General features: G+C 48.2%; 2 protein-coding genes across 4 annotated transcripts in view; one reads left to right on the top strand and one right to left on the bottom strand.

Moving 5' to 3' along the window:
• The window catches only part of MID1 (midline 1), a 590,830-nt gene extending 584,395 nt beyond the window's left edge, over window positions 1-6,435 (bottom strand). For all 3 annotated transcript variants that reach the window (XM_040467620.1, XM_040467625.1, XM_040467627.1), the window contains exon 1: window positions 6,218-6,435. The gene's annotated coding sequence lies outside the window, so the exon portion shown is untranslated. The remainder of the gene's footprint in view (window positions 1-6,217) is intronic.
• Window positions 6,436-6,625: 190 nt separating this feature from the next.
• On the top strand, window positions 6,626-17,189 carry HCCS (holocytochrome c synthase). The gene is made up of 7 exons (XM_040467594.1): window positions 6,626-6,756; window positions 7,320-7,463; window positions 9,517-9,668; window positions 11,956-12,104; window positions 12,953-13,072; window positions 15,167-15,253; window positions 15,813-17,189. The coding sequence occupies exons 2-7, from the start codon at window positions 7,352-7,354 to the stop codon at window positions 16,009-16,011; spliced, it is 819 nt and encodes a 272-aa protein (XP_040323528.1). The 5' UTR covers window positions 6,626-6,756; window positions 7,320-7,351; the 3' UTR covers window positions 16,012-17,189.
• Window positions 17,190-24,821: the final 7,632 nt, after the last annotated feature.

Raw genomic sequence — 24,821 nt, 5'->3', positions numbered from 1 at the left:
GAACAGGGAATTGTGGGGGACCAGAGGAATTGTGGGAGAGAACAGAGGATGGTGGGATATGAGGGAAAATGTGAGAGAGAACAGGGAATTGTGGGAGACCAAAGGAATTGTGGGAGGGAACAGAGGATGGTGGGAAATGAGAGGAATTGTGGGAGACAACAGGGAATTGTGGGAAGTAACAGAGAATGGTGGAAAAGGAGGGGAATTGTGGGAGAGAATAGAGGATAGTGGGAAATGCAGAGAATTGTGGAAGAGAACAGAGAATTGTCGGGGGCCAAAGGAATTGTGGGACAGAACAGAGAACTGTGGGAGATAAGGGGAATTGTGGGAGAGAACAGAGAATTGTAAGAAGAAAAAAAGATAATTGTGAGAACAAGAATTATGGGAGAAAAGAGAGTATTATGGGAAAAGAGAATTGTGAGAGATAATGGTGTATTGGGTAAGAGACTAAAGAATGTAGGAAATTAAGGGAATTGTGAGAGAAACAATTACAGGAAATAAGACAACTGTGGGAGAGAATAAAGAATTGTGCTTGAGAGGGAATTGTTGGGAAGAACAGAATTGTACTTGAGAGAGGGAATTTTAGGAAAGAACAGGGAATGTGGGGCAAAAGGGAATTGTTGGAGCGACAGGGAAATGTGGGAGTCACAAGGAAGTGAGGCAGGAAAGGGAGAATTGTGGGGAAAACAGAATTGTGGGAGACAAGAGGAAATTGAGGAAAAAAGAATTGTTGGAAAGAATGGGGAATTATAGGAAACAAGGGGAATTCTGTGAAAGAATGGGGAATCGTGGAAAGCAATAGGGAATTGTGGATGTGATAGAGGATTTTGGGAGACACATGGAATTATGAGAGGGAGAGAATTGTAGGAGAGATGGAGAATTGTGGCAGAGAATTATCATTGTGGAGAAAAAAATAGAAATGTGGAATAAAAGGGCAATTCTGGGAATAAGAGAATTGTTGGAGAGATGTGGAATTGTGGGAGAGAACAGAAAATTGTGGGAAAGAATAGAGAATTGTGCTTGAGACAGGAAATTGTAGGGAAATCAATTTCATTTCCATACACTAATAATGAACTATCAGTGAGAGAAAGTAAGAAAATAATTCATTTACAATTGCATCAAGAAGAATAAAATATCTAGGAATAAATTCAACCAAAATGGTGAAAGACCTGTATATTAAAAACTATACGATATTAATGAAAGACATAGAAGAGGACACAAATAAATGGAAAGATATTCCACACTCATGGATTGGAAGAATCAATATTGTTGAAAGGTCCATACTACCCAAAGCATTCTACAGACTAAATGCAATCCCTACCAAAATTCTACTGGCATTTTTCACAGAAATAGAACAAACACTCCTAAAATGTGTATGGATCCACAAAAGATCTTGAATAGCCAAAGCGATCTTGAGAAAGAACAAAGCTGGGGGCATTATACCTTCTGATCCCAAACTACGTTACAAAGCTATAGTAATCAAAACAGTATGTACCGGCATAAAGACAGACATCTAGAAAAATAGAACAGCATCGAGACCGCAGAAATAAACCCATGCATACATGGTCAATTGAGTTATGACAAAGGAGCTAAGACTAAGGGAAAAGACCGTCTTTTCAGTAAATGGTCCTGGGAATACTGGACAGCCACATGCAAAAGAATGAAACTGGACCACTTTCTTACATCATACACAAAAATTAACTCAAAATGAACATAAGACCTGAAATCATAAAACTCCTAGGAGAAAACATAGGCAGTAAGCTCCTCGACGTCAGTCTTGGAGATAATGTTTTTGATTTGACGCCATAAAGCAAAAGCAACAAAAGTAAAAATAAACAAGTAACAATGAACATCAAACTAAACAGCTTCTGCGCAGCAAAGGAAAACATCAACAAAATACAAAGGCAACCTACCAAATGGGAGAAATATTTGTGAATCATGTATCTGATAAGGTGGTAACAGCCAAAATATATAAAGCACTCATACGACTCAATAGGAAAAAAAAATCCGATGAAAAACTGGGCAGAAGAACTGAATAGACACTTTCTTAAAGACATACAGATGGTCAACAGGTACCAGAAAAGGTGATGAACATCAGTGATCATCAGGGAAATGCAAATCGACCCGTGAGATTTCACTTCACATCTATCTATTGAAAAGATTACTCTCAAAAAAAACCAGAGATAACATGTTGGATGTGGAGAAAAGAGGACCCTTGTGAACTGCTGAATGTAAACTAACATAGCCACTATGGAAAACATTATGGGGGTGTCTCAGAAAATTCAAAATAGAACTTCCCTATGATCCAGCAATTCCGATGTGTATTTATCCAAAGGAAATGACTTACTCAAAAAGATACATGCACTCCTCTGTTCACTGCAGCATTATTTACAATAGCTAAAACATGACAGCAACCCAGGCATCCATCAATGGACAAATGGGCAAAAAAAATATGACACACACATACACACATGCACTGTAATACTATTCAGCCATGTAAAAGAAGGCAATCCTGCAATTTGTGACAACGTGGATAAACCTTAAGGGCATTTTGCAGAGTGAAATAAGTCCGACAGAGAAATACAAATACTGTATGATCCCACTTATATGTGAAAGCTACAAATAAAAAACTCATAGATGGAACAGTTTGGTGGTTGCCAGAGACTGGATGTGGGGATGGGATGAAACAGACCAAAATGGTCGAAAGGGATGAACTTGTAGTTATAAAATAAATGAAGTGCTGGGGATATAATGTACAGCATGGTGACTACTGTTAACAATACTGTCTTGTATACTTGAAGTTGCTAAGAAAGATCTCAGAAGTTCTCATCAGAAGCAAAAAAAAGTTTATAACTGTGTGGTGATGGATGTTAGCTAGACTTACTGTGGTGAACATTTCACAGTATTTACATATATCCAATCGCTATGTTGTACACCTGAAACTAATATAACATTATCTGTCAATTATATCGCAATTAAAAAAATTTTTTTAAAAACCTGCCACAAAAATTGTGGGCAAGACAGGGAGTTATGGAATAAAGAGAGAATTCCGGGAAACAACAGAGAATTGTGTGAGACGGGAAACTGTGGGAGATCATAAAAAATTGTGGGAGACATGGAAGACGGGGAATTCTGGGAAAGGGCAGAATTGTTGCAGAGGGAATTGTGGACAAACTGGGGAATTGTGAAAAGGAGGAAGATTATGAGAGGGCAGAGAATCAGGGAGAGCAGAGAATTGTGGGAGAGATGAAGAATTATAAAGGAATCAGGGAATTATGGGGAAAAAGGAGAATCGGGCACAAGACAGAGAACTGTGGGAGCTCTAAGAACTATGAAAGCAACACTTTGTAAACATAAGCAACTGTAGGTTTGGAAAGGAGATTTAGTTTACTACAACCAGTCATAAATTGTTTGTAATTTCCAAAGAGCTTCAGTTTTTCCTCTCTGCTAAACCCTTGGGTCTGACAGCAGGAGTTCATATCACATTACCATGGATTGGCAAACCCACAGGCGCTGCCTTGTAGAGGCGGACGTACACACACAGGCACATACACACACATATATACTCACACACATGCTTGTACATACGCACACAAAAGCACACACATATACACACATGTGCACACACGTCTTGGACATTTCAAACATGGGAACAGAAATAAACTAGAATTTACGGTTGGACAAAATTTTAAGCCTTATAAAAAATAAAACAAGACGAAAAAGTGATAGGATAACATAAGAAAATGAGAGTGCCAGCTAGGAATCCAACATACAAGTGACAGAGGTTCCTTCAAAGAAAGGATGAAGAGAGTAAGAGTGGAGCAAAGTTAAAAGAAAATTAATCATCCGAGAAAATATCCCCAATGTGAAGGTTATAGGTTTCCAGAATGAATGGTCCCATCAAGTGCCAAGCCAGTGAAAGCAAAGAGGTCTATATCAAGGCACATCTTTTCCAGCCACTGGAAGAAAGAAAGTTAAAAATAATGTCGACGGAAAGAAAAGAAATGACATTTGACTTTTCAACCTCAACCAGGGAAACTAAAAGACAATGAAGTAACCGCTTAACAGTTCTGAGAGAAATGCTTCCAAACCTGGCATTGTATTTCCAAACTACCAATCAATGGGAAGGGTAAAACAGTTTCTGATTTTCAAGACCTCGAAAACCGATGTGCTCCCAAAACAATGCCAAGAAGGATACATGGTATCCAAGAGCCCGAGGTCCAGCAAAGGATAAGAAAGGGCACAAAGAAAATCCCAAGAAGACGAAGGGGGGGGCAGAAGTCATTTCCAGTTTAGAATTGAGCAGCTGCGGCTGCAGTGAGGCGCTTATCTGTGAGATATTTCCCTTATCTCCAAGAGGAAAAAGGAAACATGCATGAGTTGATATATTTAAATGCACTGAGAGGAGATTTACAATGCAGACAAGAAACTTAGGGATAACCTAAAAATCAAAAAAGACAACGGGGCGGGGAGGCAAGGAGTGAATTCCATTGAAAAAGTACAAGGAAAAAAAATCATCTTTGGTCATAACAAATATTTCCATAGTCACAATAATGTAAATACGAAACTGTGACGTATCCCAAACCACATAACTATTGGCATAGGGGAGGGACCCGTGTGTGTGTGTGTGTGTCGGCATGTTGTCTGGAACATGGACGGAAAACTAGAAGAAACAGCTAAAGAGCAGTAAGTCTTTGCCTGGGGAGAGTGGGCGCTGCGGTTGAAAGTGTCCCCCCAGTCTCTCCACCCACCTACAGCTCTCCTTAATGCCCTGTTTGGTAGCTCCTTGTCTATAAAGCATCCTTGTTACTTTCCTTCGTAAGCACTTCCGGCACATCACCCTTTAACGGTCACTTCTTCCCTCTTCCTCCACCAGTCGGAGCATACACGTACTGACACGTAAATATGGTTATTTGTGTGCCCGTCTCTCCCATTACCAGGGGTTTTTGGCCTTGTGGTGCCAGTATGCCCCTTTGGACTGTGAAGTCTATGAGTATTTTCGCAGAATAATATTCTCACGTGCATAAAACAAACTACAAGACATTAAAGAAATCAACGATAGTGGAATATAGTTACCGTCAGATTTTAGAAAAACAGATTTTGATTGCTAAAGATCTGGCTCCCCAGGAAATATGCACGGATATAATATAGTTTTTAATATGCTGTCTTGAGCCAGTTTTGAAGCCCCAGCTAGAGGCTGGTCAGCCCTCCTTCTTGAGCAGCTAAGTCCACACCTGCCGACCAAGTGTCATTGGGCTCCCATACTCCTAGCCACCAGACACCCGCCCCCATCAGCCCAGGGCCAGGTCCCACCCAGCCCTGTGCTCCAACTCGCTGAGATTATTCAAATCAACCAGTCCTGAATCTGCTTACCCCACCTCACCTATTTCTTCCCATGAACACCATAATAAAGGCTTCTCCCCCCCAGTTCCCCCCTCTCCCTCTGGCTCAAGAAAGACTCTAAGTGCGCACACGTGTGGCACCCCCGGTGTGATATGTACTCCCTCTCTCGGAGTCTCTGTCTGAGTATAATAAACTATATTTTCAATGGCACTTGTTTCCTGATCTGTTGACCTCACCAAATCCAAATAATAATAATAACGAAGCTGATTAAAACAGCTGAGACTCCAAGATTTGGGCTAGGAATGCTCTCGCAACCCGCAGTGAGAGAGTGACAGAAGGTCTGGGCAAAGGGGGAGAAGTTGAATGCGAGGCAGCCACAATGGAAACCTCAGCCACTGAAGCTGGGATGGCCCTTCCAAGTTATTCCCCTTGAGGCTAGGGCCTGGGCCTCCCGGACCCTTGCAGACACCACTCAAAGGCTGCAGCCCATCCCCAAGGGAGGGGATGTGATTTTTGCCCGAGGCAGCTCAGCTCTTTTTGGCCCAGGGCTGTTGCTGGAGAGAGACCCAGCCTAGTGGCTGCAGCTGCTAACACCCCCAGCACCCAGGAGATGGCCTGCCCCGCCCTGAAGGCGGGGTGACACGGATAGACAGATGCTTCTTATTAGCACTTTTTAAGTAACAAGATAAAATGATCTTAATTTCAAAGTAGCGATGAATAGTATTTTAAGACAGAAACCCCCGTTATTTAGGACATAATTTCTCTGTGATTTCTATTAGCGCACATACAGCTAACGCTACTAGGATTTGTTGCCTGCATTCCTGATGGAAAAAAAATACTAAATTTTCTCTTAGAGGTAAGTGAAAATACAGACCTTCAAGTCCACACACCCAGTTAAGAAGGCCTTGGGAGCTGGAACCTTGATTTGTTCATTTTGGGATCTCCGGAGTCGGCCACCCACTGATGCTACTTGAGTCATTACTATAATTCAAACTGACGGGATACAATTTAAAAGCCGGAAATTTTAAAACTAACTCCTCCAAAGCAACCCCTCTGCGGCTTAAAGGAGCCATGGGCAACCTCACCCTAGGGAAGTCTCTGGCCCAGCCAGAACTCTCCCGGCCCGCGCTGCTTAGGAGGGGCGGGGCCAGGGAGCGGCCCTCGCGCTTATAGGTCGAGGCGGGAAGGGGCGGGGTCCGCTCCTCCGTGATCGACGGAAGCCGTTCCTCCTCAGCCCGCGCCCCGCCTCCCGCGCGCCCGGAAGTCCCGCCTTCGGAAAAGGAAGTAGCGGTGCGCTCGAACGCCAGCGGTGACCGCGAAGGCAACGGTGACCGAGAGAGGAGAAGGCGGCGGTGGCGGGCTAGCGGTTAGAGGCGGGGCCGGCTCCTCGGAGCGGCCCGGGACTGGAGTCAGGTGCGGAGGGGCAGGCTGGCCGAGGCCGGTGGGTTTTGGGGTCCCGGGACGGGGGTCCCAGGTGTGACACGCAGGGACCGCGTGAAGAAGCTTTTGGCCGCGTCCTCCCGTCAGCGGTCCTTTCCTTCCTCCTCGAATCCCTTTTCTGCCCCGTACCCTTCCCTCATTCCCAGTCCTTGGTTAAGCCCGGGTCTGGGGTTCTGGTCCGGGCTGCCCTCTCTCCCATCTGGATCACCACTTTGAGGACCCCCTGCTCCCTAGACCTACACCCCCCTCTCTGTGGTGTAGTTTCTCAGGGGCGCCCTCACCTCACCCCCAAAATCCGGACATCTTAGAAACGTGCGTCTAAAGAGTGGTGTGGTGTAGATTTCGCACTAGTATTTCCTAAAGGGGTTAATGTATTAAAGCTATCCCTCAAAGTGGATACCCTGCCCTGTAGGTTTACAACAGGATGACAAGGGGGAGGAACAAGGGTTGGGCAGATTAAGAATACCTAGGGAGTGGTCAGAGGCCAGGCATCAGCATTAATCGGTTTCTTTGCTTTTTGGCACGTGTGAGTTTAGAATCGTTTGGATTCGGCCTCGCGGTTCCAACCATGGGTTTGTCTGCGTCTACCCCTGCTGTTGCAGTTCAGACCTCAAATGCTTCTGATCATCAGACAGCATCCCCGCCTTCAGGATGCCCCATGCATGAAGGGAAAATGAAAGGTAATCGACCCTTTGTCTAGAAAACAAAAACAAAAGGGAATTCCCAAAAGGATTAGGATAGTGCGTGAGAGTGAAGTGATTGCTCCATACCTTAGCTCTTACCCCCAAAGTTTGCCATCGGCGGTTCTCAGCCTGGGTGGCCACCCCTCCACCCCCCCAGGGGACATGTGGCGGTGTCTGGAAGCATTTTGGTTTGTCAAAACTGAAAGGACGTGGTGCATGTAGTGAGTAGAAGGCAGGAGCCCCGCTAAACACCCTGGAGTGCACAGCACACGCCTGCAACAAAGAATCACCTGGCCCCGCATGTCAAGAGTGCTATACTGCCTTTCCCCTCTGCCGTTCAAAGTGTCAATCTTTTCTGGGTCACTGATCCCAGCTGGCTGTTAGAAAACACCTGCTTCGTCTGCATCTGTCTCCATTCTTCTTATATGGAGAAACCCTGGAAGAGCACTGTGTCTATAAACGTGTGGCCTGAAAAACGCTTGCTTGCCTTGTAGTCTTTCGTTGCCTTGGTCAGTCAGCAAGAATTTACCCACCGCCCACTCTTCGCCAAGCACTGGTGGGTTTTGTTTGTTTTTGCACTGAGAGAACAGCAACATACAGAACACAAAAAACTTCTGCCTAATGGAGTTCACATTCTCATCTTCATAATCCTGTGTGGTAGGTTTTCTCCCTATTTTATGGTTTAGGAAACTTAGAAGTCTCACAGCTAATAAGCGGCAGAGCCAGCAGAAACTCCGTGACCTGGGGCAGATCATAGAGCCCTAAACAGGCTTTGATTTCATTTACCGTGTATCCAAAAGAGCTGTCGGCCTGATTTGTTTGCATTAGTAAAGAATGCGGGTATTTGTAGGTGACTAAAGGGGCTACTGGTATTTTCTAACAGCCAGCTGGGATCAGTGACCCAGAAAAGATTGGCACTTTGAATGGTAGAGAGGAAAGGCAGTATAGCAAGTCTCTGTTCAGCCCTCGACTGGACAGCTATACAAGGTCCTAGTGAGAATGAGGGTCTGGGAGGAGAATCGGAGGACAGGAAGTGAAAGGAAACTTGTCTTTGGTGTGTAGGTCATCCAGAGTATTCTTGGTGTTACTCCTGCTTCCTGACACAGGGCTTCCTTACTCGGGCAGCTGTCTTCCCGGGCCATGGCTCTCCTGGTGCCTGCGCCTCTCCTGAGTCTAAGACCAGCTTCTCAGTCCCCACACTTGCTTCCATTAGCACCCTGGAACCTTGGGCATCAACTGCCCTTCTCACTGCTGCTCTTATAGGTTCAGACCTTCCCTTTGAAGTGGCATCTGGGTCCTTTGCGGATCGTGGACCGTTTTCTTTAATATATGCCTTTTGTTGCTAAATGTTTGCTATCTACCCATGAGGAATAGAACCTTGGCCAAGGAGTAGTTTTCTGTGCCTTGTTTCCATCCTAGAGCAAACACAAGCAGAGTGGCATTCAGACTTTTCTCCAGGAGCCTTTTTGAGGGCTCCTTTGTTCATTTTCATCTCCTGTGTTCAGTACCTGAGAGAAGGTATCAGGAAGCCGGGCCTCTGGTGTCCTGATCGGGGCTGGGCCTTTTCTGGAACTTGTGAATAGAAAGGGAGATTTGGTAAAACGTGGCCGACCCCCCCGCTTAGGTTCCTCTGCAACAGCTCGCTGCTGGGAGCCCAAGCAGGTACCTTCTAGCCCATTACTAAAACCATGGAACAAACGATATGTTCCTTTGCAAGTGTTGAGATTTTTTTTTTTTTTTTGTATAGTTGTGCTGAGGGCATGGCACAATAAGGGAGTGAGTACCCATTTCTCTTTCAAGGGGAGAATAAGTATCTAGAACCTTCTCCTGGTCTTTAGGATCTTAGAATGTTAGCTAGCTTAGCTCTTGGCAGCTTGAAACAGTATGGTAACAGCGTTACCACAAGGTAACACCTTTTCAGTACCCTTCCAAGTTATTCCCCCTTTGATGGTGATCCCAGGTCAGAAATCTAGCTCTTTAGGGCCCAGATTGAGAGAGCTAGATGTCCTGCCTTTGTGGTCACACTGTTTTTACACTTCGTTTACTTCAGGCTGTCCAGTGAGTGCGGAGCCACCTGAGCCAACTTGTGAGAACAAAACGAGCTCTGTGCCCACCCACCAGGACCGTGCATATGAGTACGTGGAGTGCCCTGTCACCGGCGCCGTGGCCGGCAGTAAGGAGGACCTGGACCCTTCTAACCTGGTAATTCACGTTCGGCCCCCCTCCCCACAACTTGTCATACAGAGATGCCTTTGTGGACTCCCAGGACAAATCGCTGGCTGCTAGGATTGATTCTCTCTTCCTCTTAAGATACAGAAGTCTCATATTCCATCCACACTGAAAATCTAGAAGGCATTTCTAAGTATCGTTTCAGAGGGTGCCTGAAAAAGAAAACCATGACCACCAAGTGCCAGAGTAGGTTGACTGGAAAGAAGCCATACCACAGGAATAGTTCCTTTGGGGATAAGTGGAAGGCAGGAAGTCCCATGAGGAGTGCAGTTAGGATTGGTAAAGGTGTTTCTGGTCTTGGGAAACCTCAGAGGCGTGAGGCTGATGAGGGCACTTTTTCCGGCCCAGCTGGGTGCCAGCCTGCGTGAGAGTCACTGGTGTGGTACAGCGTCCCGTGGCAGCCACCAGTGGGATGGCGTGACAAAGCAAGGCTAAGACTAGCACGGCCTCACTACATTTTGCGATAGTGCGGGAGGTGGGGGCTTCCTGTTTGGAATCCCATTTTAATGGAGAGACAGACAGATCTGTAGTTTAGAAGGCCAGAACAGGGTTCTTAGAAGGCCATGGTTACCAAAAGTATTTAGAAATCTTGGCCAACGTTTGAAGGAACTAGAAATACTTAGTCTGGAAGAGAAGGGTTGTGATATATATGTGTGTGTGTTCGTGTGTGTGTACGTTGTGTATGTTATGTATGTAACAATACCAGCAACTAGGTGGCTTGTACAGACATTTATTCTCACAGTTCCAGAGGTTGAGAAGTCCTCTTGGAAGGTGCCAGCAGCTTCAGTCAATTTGGAGGGACACAGACATTCAGCCTCAGCACTCAGTAATGACCCTGCCAAACTCTAAGGACACTGCTGTGTTGAGGAGGAAAGTGGACAAGATCAGGGCTTCTCTGCCTTAGCACCGTTGACATTGAGGCTGGTGGGTTTCTTGCGGTGGGGGCTGTCCTGTGCCCCATAGGATATTTAGCGGCTTCCCTAGTCTTTACCCACCAGTTGCCAGTGGGACCCTCTTTACTCGGTCGTGACAATCTAATGTGTCTCCTGACATTTCTAAAAGTGCCCTCGTTAGACTACTGTTCCAGGTAACAGTAGTTACTAGGGAACAGTACTGCTGTTAGAGAACAGCCTAGTGGTTCAGCACATGGGCCTTTTGGAATCCCACAAACCTAGACTCTTACCCCATGGGATCGTTACACGTAGTAAGAGTGTTAATAACAGCCGGCGTTCCTTTTAGTCGCATCCGTAGCCCTCACGCTAAGCACCATACACGCTTTTGAGTAATTCTCATAACCACCCTGTGCAGCCAGTAGTGTCAGCGTCCCCGTTTTTAGAGCGGAAGCCACTGAGAATGATCAAGCGTGCGGTTTGGCCCGCATCGCTCAGCCAGCATGTGGCAGATCCCAGACTGAATCCCACCTGCCTCTGATGCGCGTCCTTAAACCCACTGTGGTGACCGTGCACATCACTCTAACCAGGGGCCACGTTGTGACTTAATAATAAATGCGGATCTGCTCGAAAATCCCGCATACTTCCAACACAGAAAAAGTTCCGTGCCAGGGGTTCTCAGCCTGGCTTGATGTGTGCCCTCGGGAGGACCCTGGTTGTCACGACTCGGGAGGAGGGGTACTGTTGGGTAGAGACCAGGGAGGTTGCCACATACCCTACGGTGCTCGGAACAAACCCCCGTAACCAAAAGTTGTCCGGCCCCAAATGGCAGCGGTGCCCGGGGCGAGAGCCCCTGGTCCAGGGCAAGTGTTTGCACAGCACTGTTGCCGCCCTTATGTCTGTTGCTCCTCTCTAATGTGTTCAGCCCAAAGACGGAAAGCATCAGCAGGATCGTAAAAGCAAAGAACATGTAAAAAGAAAGCGGTGGTCTACATGTGTCTTCTGAGACTCTTCCTCAGAAGAACAGGCGTTTTTGAAGAGCCCGTCATCGAAAGGGCTTTAGAAATGTCTGCAGTCACAGTGATCATTTTTACTTCTTAATCCTTGGGGAGAAAGAGACAGAAAATGTAGCCACAGTGTGTACCTACCGTTTGTGAGAACTCCTTAACAAGGAAAAACAACTTTAGAACTAGAACTCTTGAGAACAACCAAATCAGCTGGCAGGTCTGAAATCGTGACGTCACTGGCTTGATAGGGAACCTGTGCCTCATGTGTGATGATGCACCGCTTTCCAGAATGTCGTCGATTGTATTGTTCGTTTCCACTTTGTATCTATTTCCAACATTTAAAAACCCGCTCACCTTGTTTAGATGCCGCCACCCAACCAGATGCCGGCCCCGGATCAGCCATTTGCGCTGTCTACGGTGAGGGAGGAGTCATCCATTCCGAGAGCAGATTCAGACAAAAAGTGGGTTTATCCTTCTGAACAGATGTTCTGGAACGCGATGTTACGCAAAGGGTGAGTGAGCATGTTAGGGTATAAATTTGCTCATCAAGTTCATCTAAGAATGAAATGTTAAAGAGGTTTTTATCCCCAAAACATATAGTAAATTTTCATAAGCTAGACAGTATATAACATTCAGCCGATTATTCAGACCTACGAGAACGTCAGTACAAAGGCCAGTGTATCAGTCAGGATTCTCTGGAGAAACAGAACTATCGGGGTGTGTGTCTTTACAGATGTAAAGAGATTTATTGTAAGGAATTGACTTCACGTGATCATGGAGGCTGAGAAGTCCCACGATCTGCAGTCAGCAGGCTGGAGACCCAGGACAGCTGATGTGTAGTTTGAGTCTAAAAGCTGGCAGGCTGGAGACCCAAGAACTGTTGTTTTCACTCCAGTCCAAAGGCCCGAAAAAACCATATCCCGGCTCTCAGGCAGTCAGGCAGGAAAAGTTCCCTGTTATTTGCAAGAGGCTCATTCTTTTATTTAGACCTTCAACTGATCAGATGAGGCCCACCCACATTAGGGAGGGCACTCTGTTTTACCCATTTAAAGCTTATTTTCCTCCAAAATGCTCTCACAGACACACCCAGAGTAATGTTTGACCAAACATCTGGGCCCCCCCATGGCCCGGTCAACTTGACACACGAGATTAACTTATAGCCAGTAATAGATGTTTAAAAATTCTATTATGTGAAGTACTTAGAAAAAGTTAATCAGTGGTACTGACTGAAAAAGTGTTACTTTATGGTTCCTTGATCTGTGTGCAAGTGGTTTTTGGTGACTTGGTGAAACGAATATGTGGGTTGATTTTATGGTGTGATCAGTAATGTTATCAAGTTCTACCAAATGTCCTTTCCTAGGTGGAAGTGGAAGGATGATGATATTAGTCAGAGAGATATGTACAATATCATCAAAATTCACAATCAGAATAACGAGCAAGCCTGGAAGGAGATTTTGAAGTGGGAAGCCCTTCATGCTGCGTAAGTATGTCTGAGAGCTTAAAAAAAAAAACAAAACATTTTTCCAACATCTTTCTTATTTGGGCTCTGCTTTCTAGAGTTTTAACGTTGTATTCAAACAGTGTGCTGTTGTAATACAACATTTTAGGTGGTAGGTCTGTTTCGGTGACAGTTGTGTGACAGACCCGCTCCCACCCAGCTGCGTGAAACGGCAACCATTTTATTATGCTTGTGGATTCATTGGGTCCTGAGTGCAGAAAGGACAGAGCAGGGGTGGCTCATCTCTGCTCACAACGCCTAGGGCCGCAGCCAGGCTCTGATCGGGGATGGGCTTGACGGCCGTGGGCCGGGATCCTCTGTAGGCTGGACCATTTCCTCACCTGGTGACTGGTGTCGGCTGTCAGCCAGGACACCTGCCCCCGGCTGCTTCGGCTTCCTCATGCCATGGTGACTGGGTTCCGAGACCTAGTGTTCCGGAAAACTCCAGGGAAGCTACATCTCCCTTGATGACCTGGCCTCGGCAGTCCCGGAGCATCACAAGCCTGCCCTGGTTCAGGGGAAGGGGCCGTGGTGCCCGCCTCTCAGTGGGAGGAATGTCACAGTACACGGAAGGCACATGGGGTGGGAGATGGCCCCGTGCTGTGCCCCAAGGGTGAGGAGAAGAGCAGCTCCGTTCCCTCAGCATCACTGAACCCCCCATCACGACCAGACCTCAGGAGAGGTCTCAGCAGTGGGCCTTTCCCTCGGGGGAACAGGTGCAGCAGTCACGTGTTTGTCGGCAGTGGTGGGCCGGAGGTCTGTGGGAGCCGGGGCCCCTAGCCCCAGGGATTCTAATTCAGTAGGTCTGGGATGAGGCCCAGACTTGGCATTTCTAGAAAGACATAGATGCCGCCGGTCTGCAGGGTCCACCTCGAGAACCATAGGGGTGGGGGATGTCTGCACAGAAAGCCAGATTGTATCATCATTGGGGGATTACATTTTAAATTTGTGATAAAATGGGATTAACTTCTTGGCTAAAGTCCACTTAACGATTTCGTTAAGGTATCCCAGTTTTTAAATATTTGAACTCTGAGATTCATTAGTAGCCCTCCGTGGGTGTCACTGCTGGACACCAGGCCTGGGAGGGGTCCGTGCGAGGAGGGAACGGCAGGGCACCCAGGACTCCCCTCAGCGACCCGAGACCAGCAGGAGCCATGTTCCCAGCTCACCGATGAAGCCACCCACAGGTGTCTGCAGTGACTAAAAGCCCACTGTAATGAAAGCCACCCGCCAAGTACTTGCAGTGTGACTTTGGAGCAGAGAGAGACCAGGAGAAGTCTACTTTGTCAGTTTCACCCCTTTCCTAGTCATTTTCCGGGGTCCCTCAAAATTAAGTTGGCCCTTTAAAGACACATGCTACAGCCTCCAGGAGAAAGCTTGCCTGGGTCGAGTTTACTTCTTTGCTGGCGACCCTCTTGAGATGCTAGCGAATGGTTCGTAAAGGAAGTACAGGAACCCGGATGGGCCTCGGGTAGGGCTCGGTTACACTGGCGCTGGTTTTCTCCCCCCGCCCCGTCATCAGGGCCGCCAAGGCTGAAGCCTGTCCTCAGGGTGACAGCAGCTAACAAGACAGGTGGCCTCGTATATCCTGACGTGAAGAGCCGGCCCATCGCTGATTTCGTTTGTTCCTAGGGATTCAGCCAGCATTTTTCTTCATAAAGGCTTTGTTCACTGGTTTCACATGAAAGAAGAGTAGGATTTTCTTCTGTTCGTCTTAAAAAACCCAGCTGCAGCATGTGAAAGAAGTGTCATGCGCGCTACTTAACCTTTTATCTTTTTCCTAAGAACGTCTCCCTTTCCACCAAATGTAAAGTCCGTTTCCTCACTCCTGGAAAGAAACAGCGCAGATATTTGGAATGAAGTGGAAGGAGTGGAACAGACTTGACCCCGAAATAAAGAGCAGTATTTTTAACGAAAAGGGATATTTCTCTGAAATGTTTTCGAAGTTCTCTCACTCTGTAAATGTGATACGTAAAACGCACACAGAAAAACGTGTGTTGTTGAAAAACTGCAACATCGCATTTCTCAGAGGGGGGAAAACATTTTAATAGGCTTTTCTTGTTGGCGAATTTCTAGGGAGTGTCCTTGTGGTCCATCGTTGATCCGGTTCGGAGGTAAAGCAAAAGAGTACTCACCAAGGGCGAGAATCCGTTCCTGGATGGGGTGAGTGGCGGCGCACAAATGTTATTTTACACGCCTCGGGTCAGGATCAGCTTTCTCTCGGCACCTAAAGCAGACAGCCTCAGGACTGCAGTTCCGTCTTGCAAAAGTCAGTGCTCAGCTGCCGGTTTCTTCTCTCCCTCAAGTGTGCCCGGTGGCGGGCAGATTTATTAGGGTTTTGTGACTTGTCCCCTGTCTGATTATCGTAGCACGGAATTCACTTGTCCTCCGTGTTCTCGGATCTGTCCTCTCGCTCCTTCCCGTGGTCTCTGTGCAGCTGAACGCTCCGCGTCCCTCTCTGTTCCTCCAGCGTAGACAGACTCCGCTCACGCTTGGATTGCTGCAGCGCCTTCTGGGACCTCCCCGGCCCGGGTCTGTTTTCTGTCGACTGCTGCTCTGCAGACAAACGAGCCGTCATCTGACCTGGGCTGGGCTCATCGCGGCTCTTCAGCAGCGTCTCCCTTCAGCGCAGCAGAGCGATCCCCTGAGGCTCACCTCCCCGGTTGGGCGTGTGACCCCGAGAGCAAGCGCTTTCACGCTCACGAGCATGTTTTCGTTTCAGGTACGAGTTGCCTTTTGACAGGCACGACTGGATCATCAACCGCTGTGGGACAGAGGTCAGGTATGTCATCGACTACTACGACGGTGGCGAAGTTAACCAGGACTACCAGTTCACCATCCTGGACGTCCGGCCCGCTTTGGATTCTTTTTCGGCGGTGTGGGACAGGATGAAGGTCGCGTGGTGGCGCTGGACCTCGTAACCGCCGCTCCGTTAGCGATGGGAAACTACGAGCTATTTTTTTCCTGAGCGATACATTAAACTCTTCCCCAAACCGAATTGCTCTCGTGATGTAATGGGAATGTCAAGTGGGTCGTGACACTGTGTACCTAGTGAGGGTCCCATGCACCGTGTTCTTTTGTTTTCACCTCATAGTTTATGCCAGATCATTCTAGGTTTCCTTCCCACTTGGCCTCAGTGGGAAGCAGTCCCTTGGGTTTTCCTTTCGCCACAGTAGTGCCTGTGCATTTAATCTAGAAGAGTGAACAACCTCACATGTTCATGAGGAAGAGTAAGGAAAAAAGGGGCTCCCTTCGGATTTTAAGAAAGATTCTTTTCCGGAGGTTGTGCCGTCATCCGTACGGTTTAGGAGCGCACCCTTAGGAAAACGCAGAGGTGCGCCCTGGGAACGCGCTCGGCAAAACTAAGGCGCGTCTCAGCTCCACGAAGTCTCGGTTGTGAGGATTGCTCAGGCTGGGCCTTGTCAGAGAATAGTTTCGAGACCCGCATGATTTGAGGATGCGCCTGCATTGGTGTATGTGTTTTCACTTTTTAAATATGTCCATTTCGATTACTGCCATCCTGGTACGGAACTCCGCTCCCGCAAGCAGGTCTCGTTGCCCGTGACATTGGACGTGTTCTCCCCGCTCCGAGTCCCATGTCTTCTCCTGCCTGAAGCCCTCCCTCCGGTCAGCCTAACCGGAACCTTAGAGATTTGGTGCAAGTCACCGCGCCAGGACGGTCCCTCTCGAAGACAGGATCCTATTCTGTTGAGTGTTAGAATTCACAAGAAGACTATTTTCCCAGATACGGAATGTTTGTATCAACTCACTGTCTCGGTGCAGATGTTTTTTTGCAGGGAGCTCTTAAGTTTGCCGTTGAAATGCTTTTCTGCCCGTGATTCCTAAACTGGCTGTTCTGCTTAGAGCAGCACGTTACTGTTCTCTTAAGCATTGCCAGTGTTAACCCGTTTGATGTACCTTGAATCTGTAATGTTAGGTTAGTGGAAGGAACTGGCAGTCTGCAGCGATTCACGTGACATGGAATTTCTTGGTTGTGTCGGTATTGTGTGGTGTTTTCAAAATCCGACAGCTCTCAACTCTTCTACGTGTCAAAATATTTGTATATTTTAAAATAAAATAAAGCTGATAGTTAACAGGTTTTGATGTTAAGAGTAACTTCACATCTCCCGGTCATTTCTCCAGACAGAAATCACCTGTGCAGAAGTGACACCGTAGTCTCCCTGGTAGCAGCCGTTTTGTCATCCGTGAGTCACATTGGTAAACTCCTGAGAAAAGTAATAACCGCTGGCAGTTTTTTGGTCCTACGTGCCACTGAGTGAGTGTAGGATAAGGTGTTGTTACGAGAAAGTGTTGTAACACCGCGCCACAGGCAGGGGCTCCCCCCGGTGACAGACCTACACGGTTTCTCGAGAAAAACCTCATCCACAGTAAACTGTCCATCGAGGCTGAATGCAGGATCGATGTAGTCCAGCCTTCCACCGCTCCTGGGAGAGGTCATAGCCCACTGGATGTCAGAGCGGTTGTGTGCCTACATCATACCTGCTCATATCTGGGGGCCAACACTTCTCCGCTCTGACAGGAGATGCATTTGGAACATGAACTCCATTTTGGATGTTCTCTGAGGTTTTAAATTAAGTCTTCTCTCTCCAGTATTCACACTATTCAGAAGAACAAACTCCTGTCATTAGGGCAAGTATTAGTGAACAAGGCGGGGTTGGAACCGGGCTCGTATATCTCCCTGGAATATTCCCTAGCAATTCCCTGTGTCTAGGGAGCTATGCCCTCCATGTCGTCCCGGGAACACGACAGGCAAAAGGGGCAGCCCCGATCAGCACTCAGTCTTTCAAGGGACAGTCTATAAGTGAAAGGGTGGTAAGTTCTAGATTTCCAATTTAAAGATAGGCTGTGGTAATCTAGGGGGACACGAGTTCACCTAAGTATTTTTGAATATATACTAAATGTATAGTTAACCGATTACTGAGTCACCAATACAGTTAATTCTCTAGCAGAGCTATTCCTTCCTAGCTGAAATGAGATGCAGAATTCATGCCTCACCTCTGCAGTGACTATGGGACTTGTACTGTGGATCATCTGTGTCTTCGTAGGCTTGAAGCCATGTGTGGTGATGAATGCATGTCCCCCAAAAGACATCTGTGCCCCCATGTTGACGGCAGCATTATTTCCAATAGCCAAGACATGGAAACAACCTAAGTGTCCACCAACAGATGAGTAAAGAAAATACGGTATAGATGGACGACGGACTGTCAGCTTAAAAAAGGAAATCTTGCCGTCTGTGACAACACGGATGGGCCTTGAGGGCATTGTGCTAAAGGAAATGAGACAAATGGCATATGATGTCACTTGTATGTGGAATCTGAAAAAACAAAAACGGAGCTCATCGATACAGAGGAATAGATTAGTGGTTGCCGAACATGGGGGGGTGGGTGAAATCTGTGAAAGGGCTCGAGAGGTCCAAGTCTGTTATAAACAAAGTCCTAAGGATGCAGTGTAACTGCGGTGATGGATGTTAAGGAGACTTAACTGTGACGATCATCTCCAATAGATACAAACACCAATCCTTACAGTGTAGCCCTGAAACTAATGGCGTGTGTCAGTTATACTTCAGTTTCCAAAAAAAAAAGCGAGTCTCGAAAGCAGATGGCTGGCTTAGAGTCGCAGCTCAGCCCCTTCGCTTGCTGTGCCATCTTAACATCTCTGGGCCTCAGCTTTCTCAGCCTTAAAAAGAATAATAAACCTGTTTGGGCCCGTTCGGCCTGCTGTTACCGAATGCCATTGACCGGGCGACTGAGAAACAACAGAAATTTACCACTCACGCTTTGGGAGGCTGGAGGTTGGAGATCAAGGCGCCACAGACTCCGGCCGGTGAGGAGAGCTGGCTTCCTGGTTCACAGCAGGCCGTCTTCACGTGGGTCCTCACAGGAAGGGGCAAGAGTGCAGGCTGGAGTCCCCTTTAGAAGGACCCATCCCCTCACAAGGCTTCACCCTCCTGACCTCAGCGCCCCCCAAAGGCCCCACCTCCTGATACCTTCGCGTTGGGAGCGAGACGTCAACACTTGAATCTGGGGTGGGGGCCACAGGCATTCAGAAATCAACAAAGAAAGGGCTGTGTGAGGGAGAAGCGGGGCATCTGAGAAGTACTAAGACACGATAGGTAGTCGGCCGCCCGCCGCCCTCCCTCTCCCAAGGAGAATCTGTCTGCTGGGGGAACAGCAGGGTCTCCTCCTGATCCGGGTTCATGGGACAAGGCAGGGAGCAGTCTCTGACCTTTTGAAAAGTAGAAACGGGGCAGGGGGACACGGTGTACGTAATATGCAAGTCCCGCTGGAGAAAAATAAAGATTATAACTGGGCTCCTGTGCTCCCTGGTCTAAAATGTAGCTCACCGCATCTCCGGGATCCCAAAGGTATCCCCCCTCCGTGAAAATTTAATCTGTATCCAGACTCAAAACAGATATTACAAGGGCGCCTGGGTGGCGCAGTCGGTTGAGCGTCCGACTGTGGTTGAGGTCACGGTCTCACCGTTCATGAGTTTGAGCCCCACATCGGGCTCTGCACGGACAGCCTGAGATTCTCCCTCTCTCTCTGCCCCTGCCCCACTCACACTCTCTCTCAAAAGAAACTAAAAAAACAAAACCAAAAAAACACAAAAACAGATAATACAAGGTTATGTTTTCTGCAAATAAAATTACATAATGTTTCATAATTTCTTAAACCTACAGCATATTCAAGTGATACATATTATTCCTTCCCCCATGACAGACAGAATACACTTACTGCTGTGGCACAGCTACCTTAAGAAAATTCCATGCCATTTGTATAAGCGGTAAAACATCTACCTCATGCTCCCGTACGCTACTCCCTTGGTTTGAAGAGACTCCCTTGGTTTGAAGGTGACAGCGCTTCCTGCCAAGTGTTCACCCTGGCGTCACCTCCCATAGCAAGCGTTCCAGTGTTTTTGTGGGATCGTAGCCGCTGCTGGTGCAGACGTTAAAGCTTCTAAGACAAGTTCCTTCTCGGGACGCCTATGTCTACTCGGGGGATGAGGCGTGGACACGTGGGAGCCGTCTTGGATTTATAATTGTTTCCTTAATGCTTTCACACACGCAGGGTCACGTGTGACGGGGGCCACGGAAACAATGACTGAGTGCTACAACGGGGGAACCGTGTGAAGACAGAGACGTCACAACAGGAGCTGAGCGGAGTCCTGAAGGGCAGAATCATCATTTAAACACTTTGCTTTTCCTTCTACATTTTCGGGTAAGTTCACGCAGCTAGTTCCCGGCCCTTCAATGGCTTGGCATGGAAGATGATCAGGACGTTTTTGGCGGCAAGTACCAGAGGCCTTGCTGGGACTCGTCACCACAGGTGCAAGGCTGAGTGTGCACCTGGTCGATTCCAGCTCCCCGGATGCCGTTCCCTTCATGCTTCATTTCAGCTTCGTCCCGATAGGGCGAACTCCCTTCACCATCCTCCTGAGTGGGTGAATTGTACTGTGTGTCGTTACAGCCCAAGAGAGCTATTTTGAAAAAAGAAAAAAAAAATGTGCTGGCTGATCCCTACAGCCCCCCTCTGCTATTAATTGAGAAGTCAGTTTACCAAGAGGCAAACCATAAGAGACTCTTGACTCTGGAGAACAAACTGAGGGCCGCTGGCAGGAGGCAGGTGGGGGATGGGCTAGGCGGTGATGGGCATGAAGGAGGGCACCTGTTGTGATGAGCACCGGGTGCGGTATATAAGTGCTGAATCACTAAATCCTGCTCCTGAAGCCGATACTAGCCTCGATGTTAACTAACTTGGATTGAAAGAAAATCTTGGAAGAAAAAAAAGAGCCAGTAACAATTAAGCAAAAGAAAAGACAACGCAATATAAACACATAAACCAAGTCTATACATACTAACAAACGGCTAAGAAGGTTTTTGAAGGAGAATCACTAAAAATGTTTCCCTGAAACCGGAAGGGGTTGATTTCCAGCTTCATCTAACTTTTAAAAAAACAGACGATTCGATATCAGTCAGGCAAAGTATTGCATTAGAGCAGCAGTCTGGATCTTGCTGCCCATCCCTCCCTCCAGCTGTCTCCCTTTTGTGGCTTCCCAGCTTGATGCTTCTCAAACTTCCCTGCAGATCAGAATAGCCTGGAAGGCTTGTTAAAACAGAGGGAGGGGGGCAGCCCCAGGATTCCTGATTCAGCAAGTCAGGGAGGATTTGCATGCCTAACGGAGCTCCCAGGAGACTGGGCTGCTGGGAGGAGGGGGGGGGGGGGCTGCGATCTCGGGCCCACTTTCCTCCAGGTCCTTGAAATCCTGCACACTGCCACCCGTCCCCGCCCCCGGCTCTGCCTGGCGCCGGCCAAAGTCCCAAGTAGGAAAGCGTGTTCAATGTAAATGCCGCTTGGCCAATTTTGCGTGTTTCCGTCTCCTCCTTCAAGCCCACCCGCTCCCCTCTGTTTTGAATGTCGCACAATTTCACCTTTGTTTTGTGTCAATAATGAAAATCTATCCTTTGTTAGTTTTTTTTTTTTTTTTTGAGTTTATTTTGAGAGAGAGAGAGTGTGCGAGAGCGAGTGGGGGAGGGGCAGAGAGAGAAGGCGACCACGAGATCATGACCTGAGCCGAAATGAAGAGCCAGAGGCTTGGGGCGCCTGGGTGACTCAGTCGGTTAGGCGTCCGACTTCGGCTCAGGTCATGATCTCTTGCGTCGTGGGCTCGAGCCCCGCGTCGGGCTCTGTGCTGACAGCTCGGAGCCTGGAGCCTGCTTCGGAGTCTATGTCTCCCTCTCTCTCTGCCCCTCCCCCGCTCGTGCTCGCGCTCTCTCTCAAAAGTAAATAAATCATTAAAAAAAAAAAAAACCAGATACTTAACCGACTGAGCCACCCAGGTGCCCTGGAAATCTGCCCTTCCTCTGGAAGTTCATCTGCTCACATGACTTCTGTAGGTGATGGCGAGTTAGCAATGAGGTGAAGACAGTGTCCCCAGCGGGCACACAGAAAACCCCTCTTCTACTGCGAGCTGCTCCTGCGTGAATCGTGGTCTCAGAGGGAAAACGCATCATCTGGGTTATCTCTGCTACTTGAGCTTTGCTCACCATATTCGTTGGCGAGGGCACAGCAAAGCACCACGAACTGAGTGGTTTACACCACAGCAAGGCATTCTCTCGAGTTCTGGAAGCGACAAGTAAGACCAGAGTGCAGAGCCAGGCCCCTGGGGAAAATGGGCTCCAGGCCTCTCTGCCGGCTTCCGGTAGTTCCTTGGCCTGTGGCGGAACCCCAGTCTCCACATGGATGGGGGGCTGTGTCTGCACCCAAATTTCCCCCTTTTATTAGGACACCCAGCCACACTGGGTTTGTGCCCTCACTAATAATGACCTCATCTTACGTCGATCATTTGCAAAGACCCCGTTTGCAAATAAGATCACGTCCACAGGTAATGTGACTTCAACATCTTTTGGGGGGACACAATTCAACCCCAAACATTCACATTTGCAGAACAGCTTACCCAGGGCCCGTCCAGCCTCTCCCTCTGGCGTCTGCACTCTGTCCCTGCCGAAGGGCTCCGCCGTCTTTGCACACTTCGCTCAGCAGCGACATTGCAAACCAGCACTGGCTTGGTCCCTCGCGGATCTTCGCCCTTCTGCCTAGCTCGGATGTGCTCATGGCCGAGGCGGCAACCGCCCCTCCCCAGATGGCTAAGCAGCTGATGGAAATCTCTTGGTGGGAGGTGAGAGGGAGGGCAAGACCACCAGATGCAAAGTGTCCTGTGGCGCATCGGGAAGGAAGAAGGGCCAGGTGGCTCATCTGGCCTCGTGCTCCTCTCATGACTGACCTTCCCGAGCACAGTCTGGCCCCCGACTGGTCCTTGATCTTGGAGCCAGCGAAGTAACCGGACTTTAAGGAGGCTCTGAGCACCGACTCGCCCTGTTTGTCTCCTGTAGGAAAAAGCATGTCTCTAATTCCTTTTCTAATGCATTTTACCTTTGTGGAAACCCACTCACAACCCCAGAGCTGGCCCAGAGATGATTTTAAGCTGAACACATTTGAGAAGCTTTATGGTCCTGAAGGAGACGGGAAAATCACTCATACCTGTATAGACTCACATTATCGCAAACTTTCTTTTCTGCTGTCTGCTCTCCTAAAAGCCCATGTGTCTTTCTTACATAAACCTATTTGTTTTTCTCAAAGAAGCCGTCTCTCCCCGCTCCCTTTTCTCTCCTAAGACAGATAAACCTTTAACTTCAACCATTTAAGGGGCCAGCTACTCTTTGGCTGGCTCCCATTATGGGAATGAAATACACCCTTTTCTCCTGTTAAGCTGTCGTTTGCTAGTTTAATTCACAGGCCCTGGGTAGCACACTTAAGAGGGTAGGAGGAAATTTTTTTTTTTCCCTCCTTCAGTTTCCGAGCAAACGTGGGCATATTATCTATATGGAAACACCGGAAGGTCTGTCCAACTTGTCGCCCAAGAACCACAGAGCACAATTGGATGGCCTGCCACCACATCCTGGCTCTGCCGCCCTATAGTTGTGTGACCTTGGGCGACTCGTATGATGTCACTCTGAGTCATCTGTGCCCTCTGCCAACAGAGGACAGCTGTGGTTCCTGTCCACTGCTTGTGGAGGTTAGAGGAGTTAATGAGTGAAACACCTCTGTTCGAGCAGATGTTGTTAATAGATGCTAGTTACAGGACCTGCCCTTCGCAGCAGAGGGTCCCAGGTTGTATCTTCTAAAGCGAGCGCACGTGGGACGCCAATTCACGGCCATTTGTTGACTATTAGTGTATGGCCGGCCGCTGCTCTAGGTAGTTTCTCGCTTAACCCTCAGAACAGTCCTGAAGGTCGGGTGTTATTATGCCCTGATGACTCTGAGGTCACCCGGCTAGTGAATGACAAAGCCGGGAGTCAAACCCTGTTCTCTCTGACCCCGAAGGCCACACTTCGAGAGGTCATTGTTTCTCCAATATTAGCAAGCGAGCACCAAGCAGGGAGCAGGCAAATATACATTTACTTGCCATGCCTACGACTAGATTTTTACTCTTAAGAATGGAAAGATAACACATCCAAGCCACCCACCCTGCCTGTCCCAGATAGCACAGAGCTGGGCAACGTGTCTTCGTGGAGCATGGCTGGCGAGGACACAGGGTCCCTGTGCTCGCCATGTGCTTCTCCCCAGACTGTCCTGCCGTTTCTTCCAAAGTCTGTTAATTTGGAAAACATACCTCCATCTCTGTGTTTGCGGGGAGGCCCACGGACTTGTGTGTTTGGTCCATCGCATGGTAAATTGCTCGATCACATTTACACGCATACGCTCGGCCAACAATTTATCAAATGCCGACCGTATGTTGGGTCTCTGCCCAGTCCTGAGCGCACAGTGCCTGCCTTCGAGGGCAGAGTGGGAATGATCTCGAGATGCAACATACAGCAGTACCGATAAGGCACAGCAACGCTCGTGAAAATGGCCACGTGGGCCAAGTATCTGTGTAAGTTGTGATTCAGCACGTGTGTGGCGACGGGAGGCGTCAAGCCAACTTTATAAGGAAATAATAGCCTTTGAGTAGGAAATGCAGGGAAGAGCAGTCGAGACCCTTGGAACAGAAGTGCGTCCTGCGTGTGGGGATGGGGTGTCTCCTGGATGTGGCCAGAGGAGCGGGTAGCGCTGTGGGGAGACACCAGGGGCGGAAGGCGGATTGAGGTTGGACTCCGGAGCGTTTGGATGTTATCACCGGGCATGCGGACTTTGTCTTGGAGGCCAGAGGGGGA

The sequence above is a fragment of the Herpailurus yagouaroundi genome, unplaced genomic scaffold (genome assembly GCF_014898765.1).
Source record: "Herpailurus yagouaroundi ecotype Mexico unplaced genomic scaffold, PumYag 67525, whole genome shotgun sequence".
Lineage (NCBI taxonomy): Eukaryota > Metazoa > Chordata > Mammalia > Carnivora > Felidae > Herpailurus > Herpailurus yagouaroundi.
Note: the sequence above shows the minus strand (reverse complement) of the source record. Positions and strands in the feature narration are given on the sequence as shown.

What these genes read in the sequence shown, in the direction of transcription:
- HCCS (XM_040467594.1), top strand. Translation starts at nt 7,352, where the DNA reads ATGGGTTTGTCTGCGTCTACCCCTGCTGTTGCAGTTCAGACCTCAAAT. An exon ending in AACGCGATGTTACGCAAAGG is followed by an intron (nt 12,105 to 12,952) that starts GTGAGTGAGCAT and finishes GTCCTTTCCTAG; the next exon opens with GTGGAAGTGGAAGGATGATG. An exon ending in AGAATCCGTTCCTGGATGGG is followed by an intron (nt 15,254 to 15,812) that starts GTGAGTGGCGGC and finishes TTTTCGTTTCAG; the next exon opens with GTACGAGTTGCCTTTTGACA.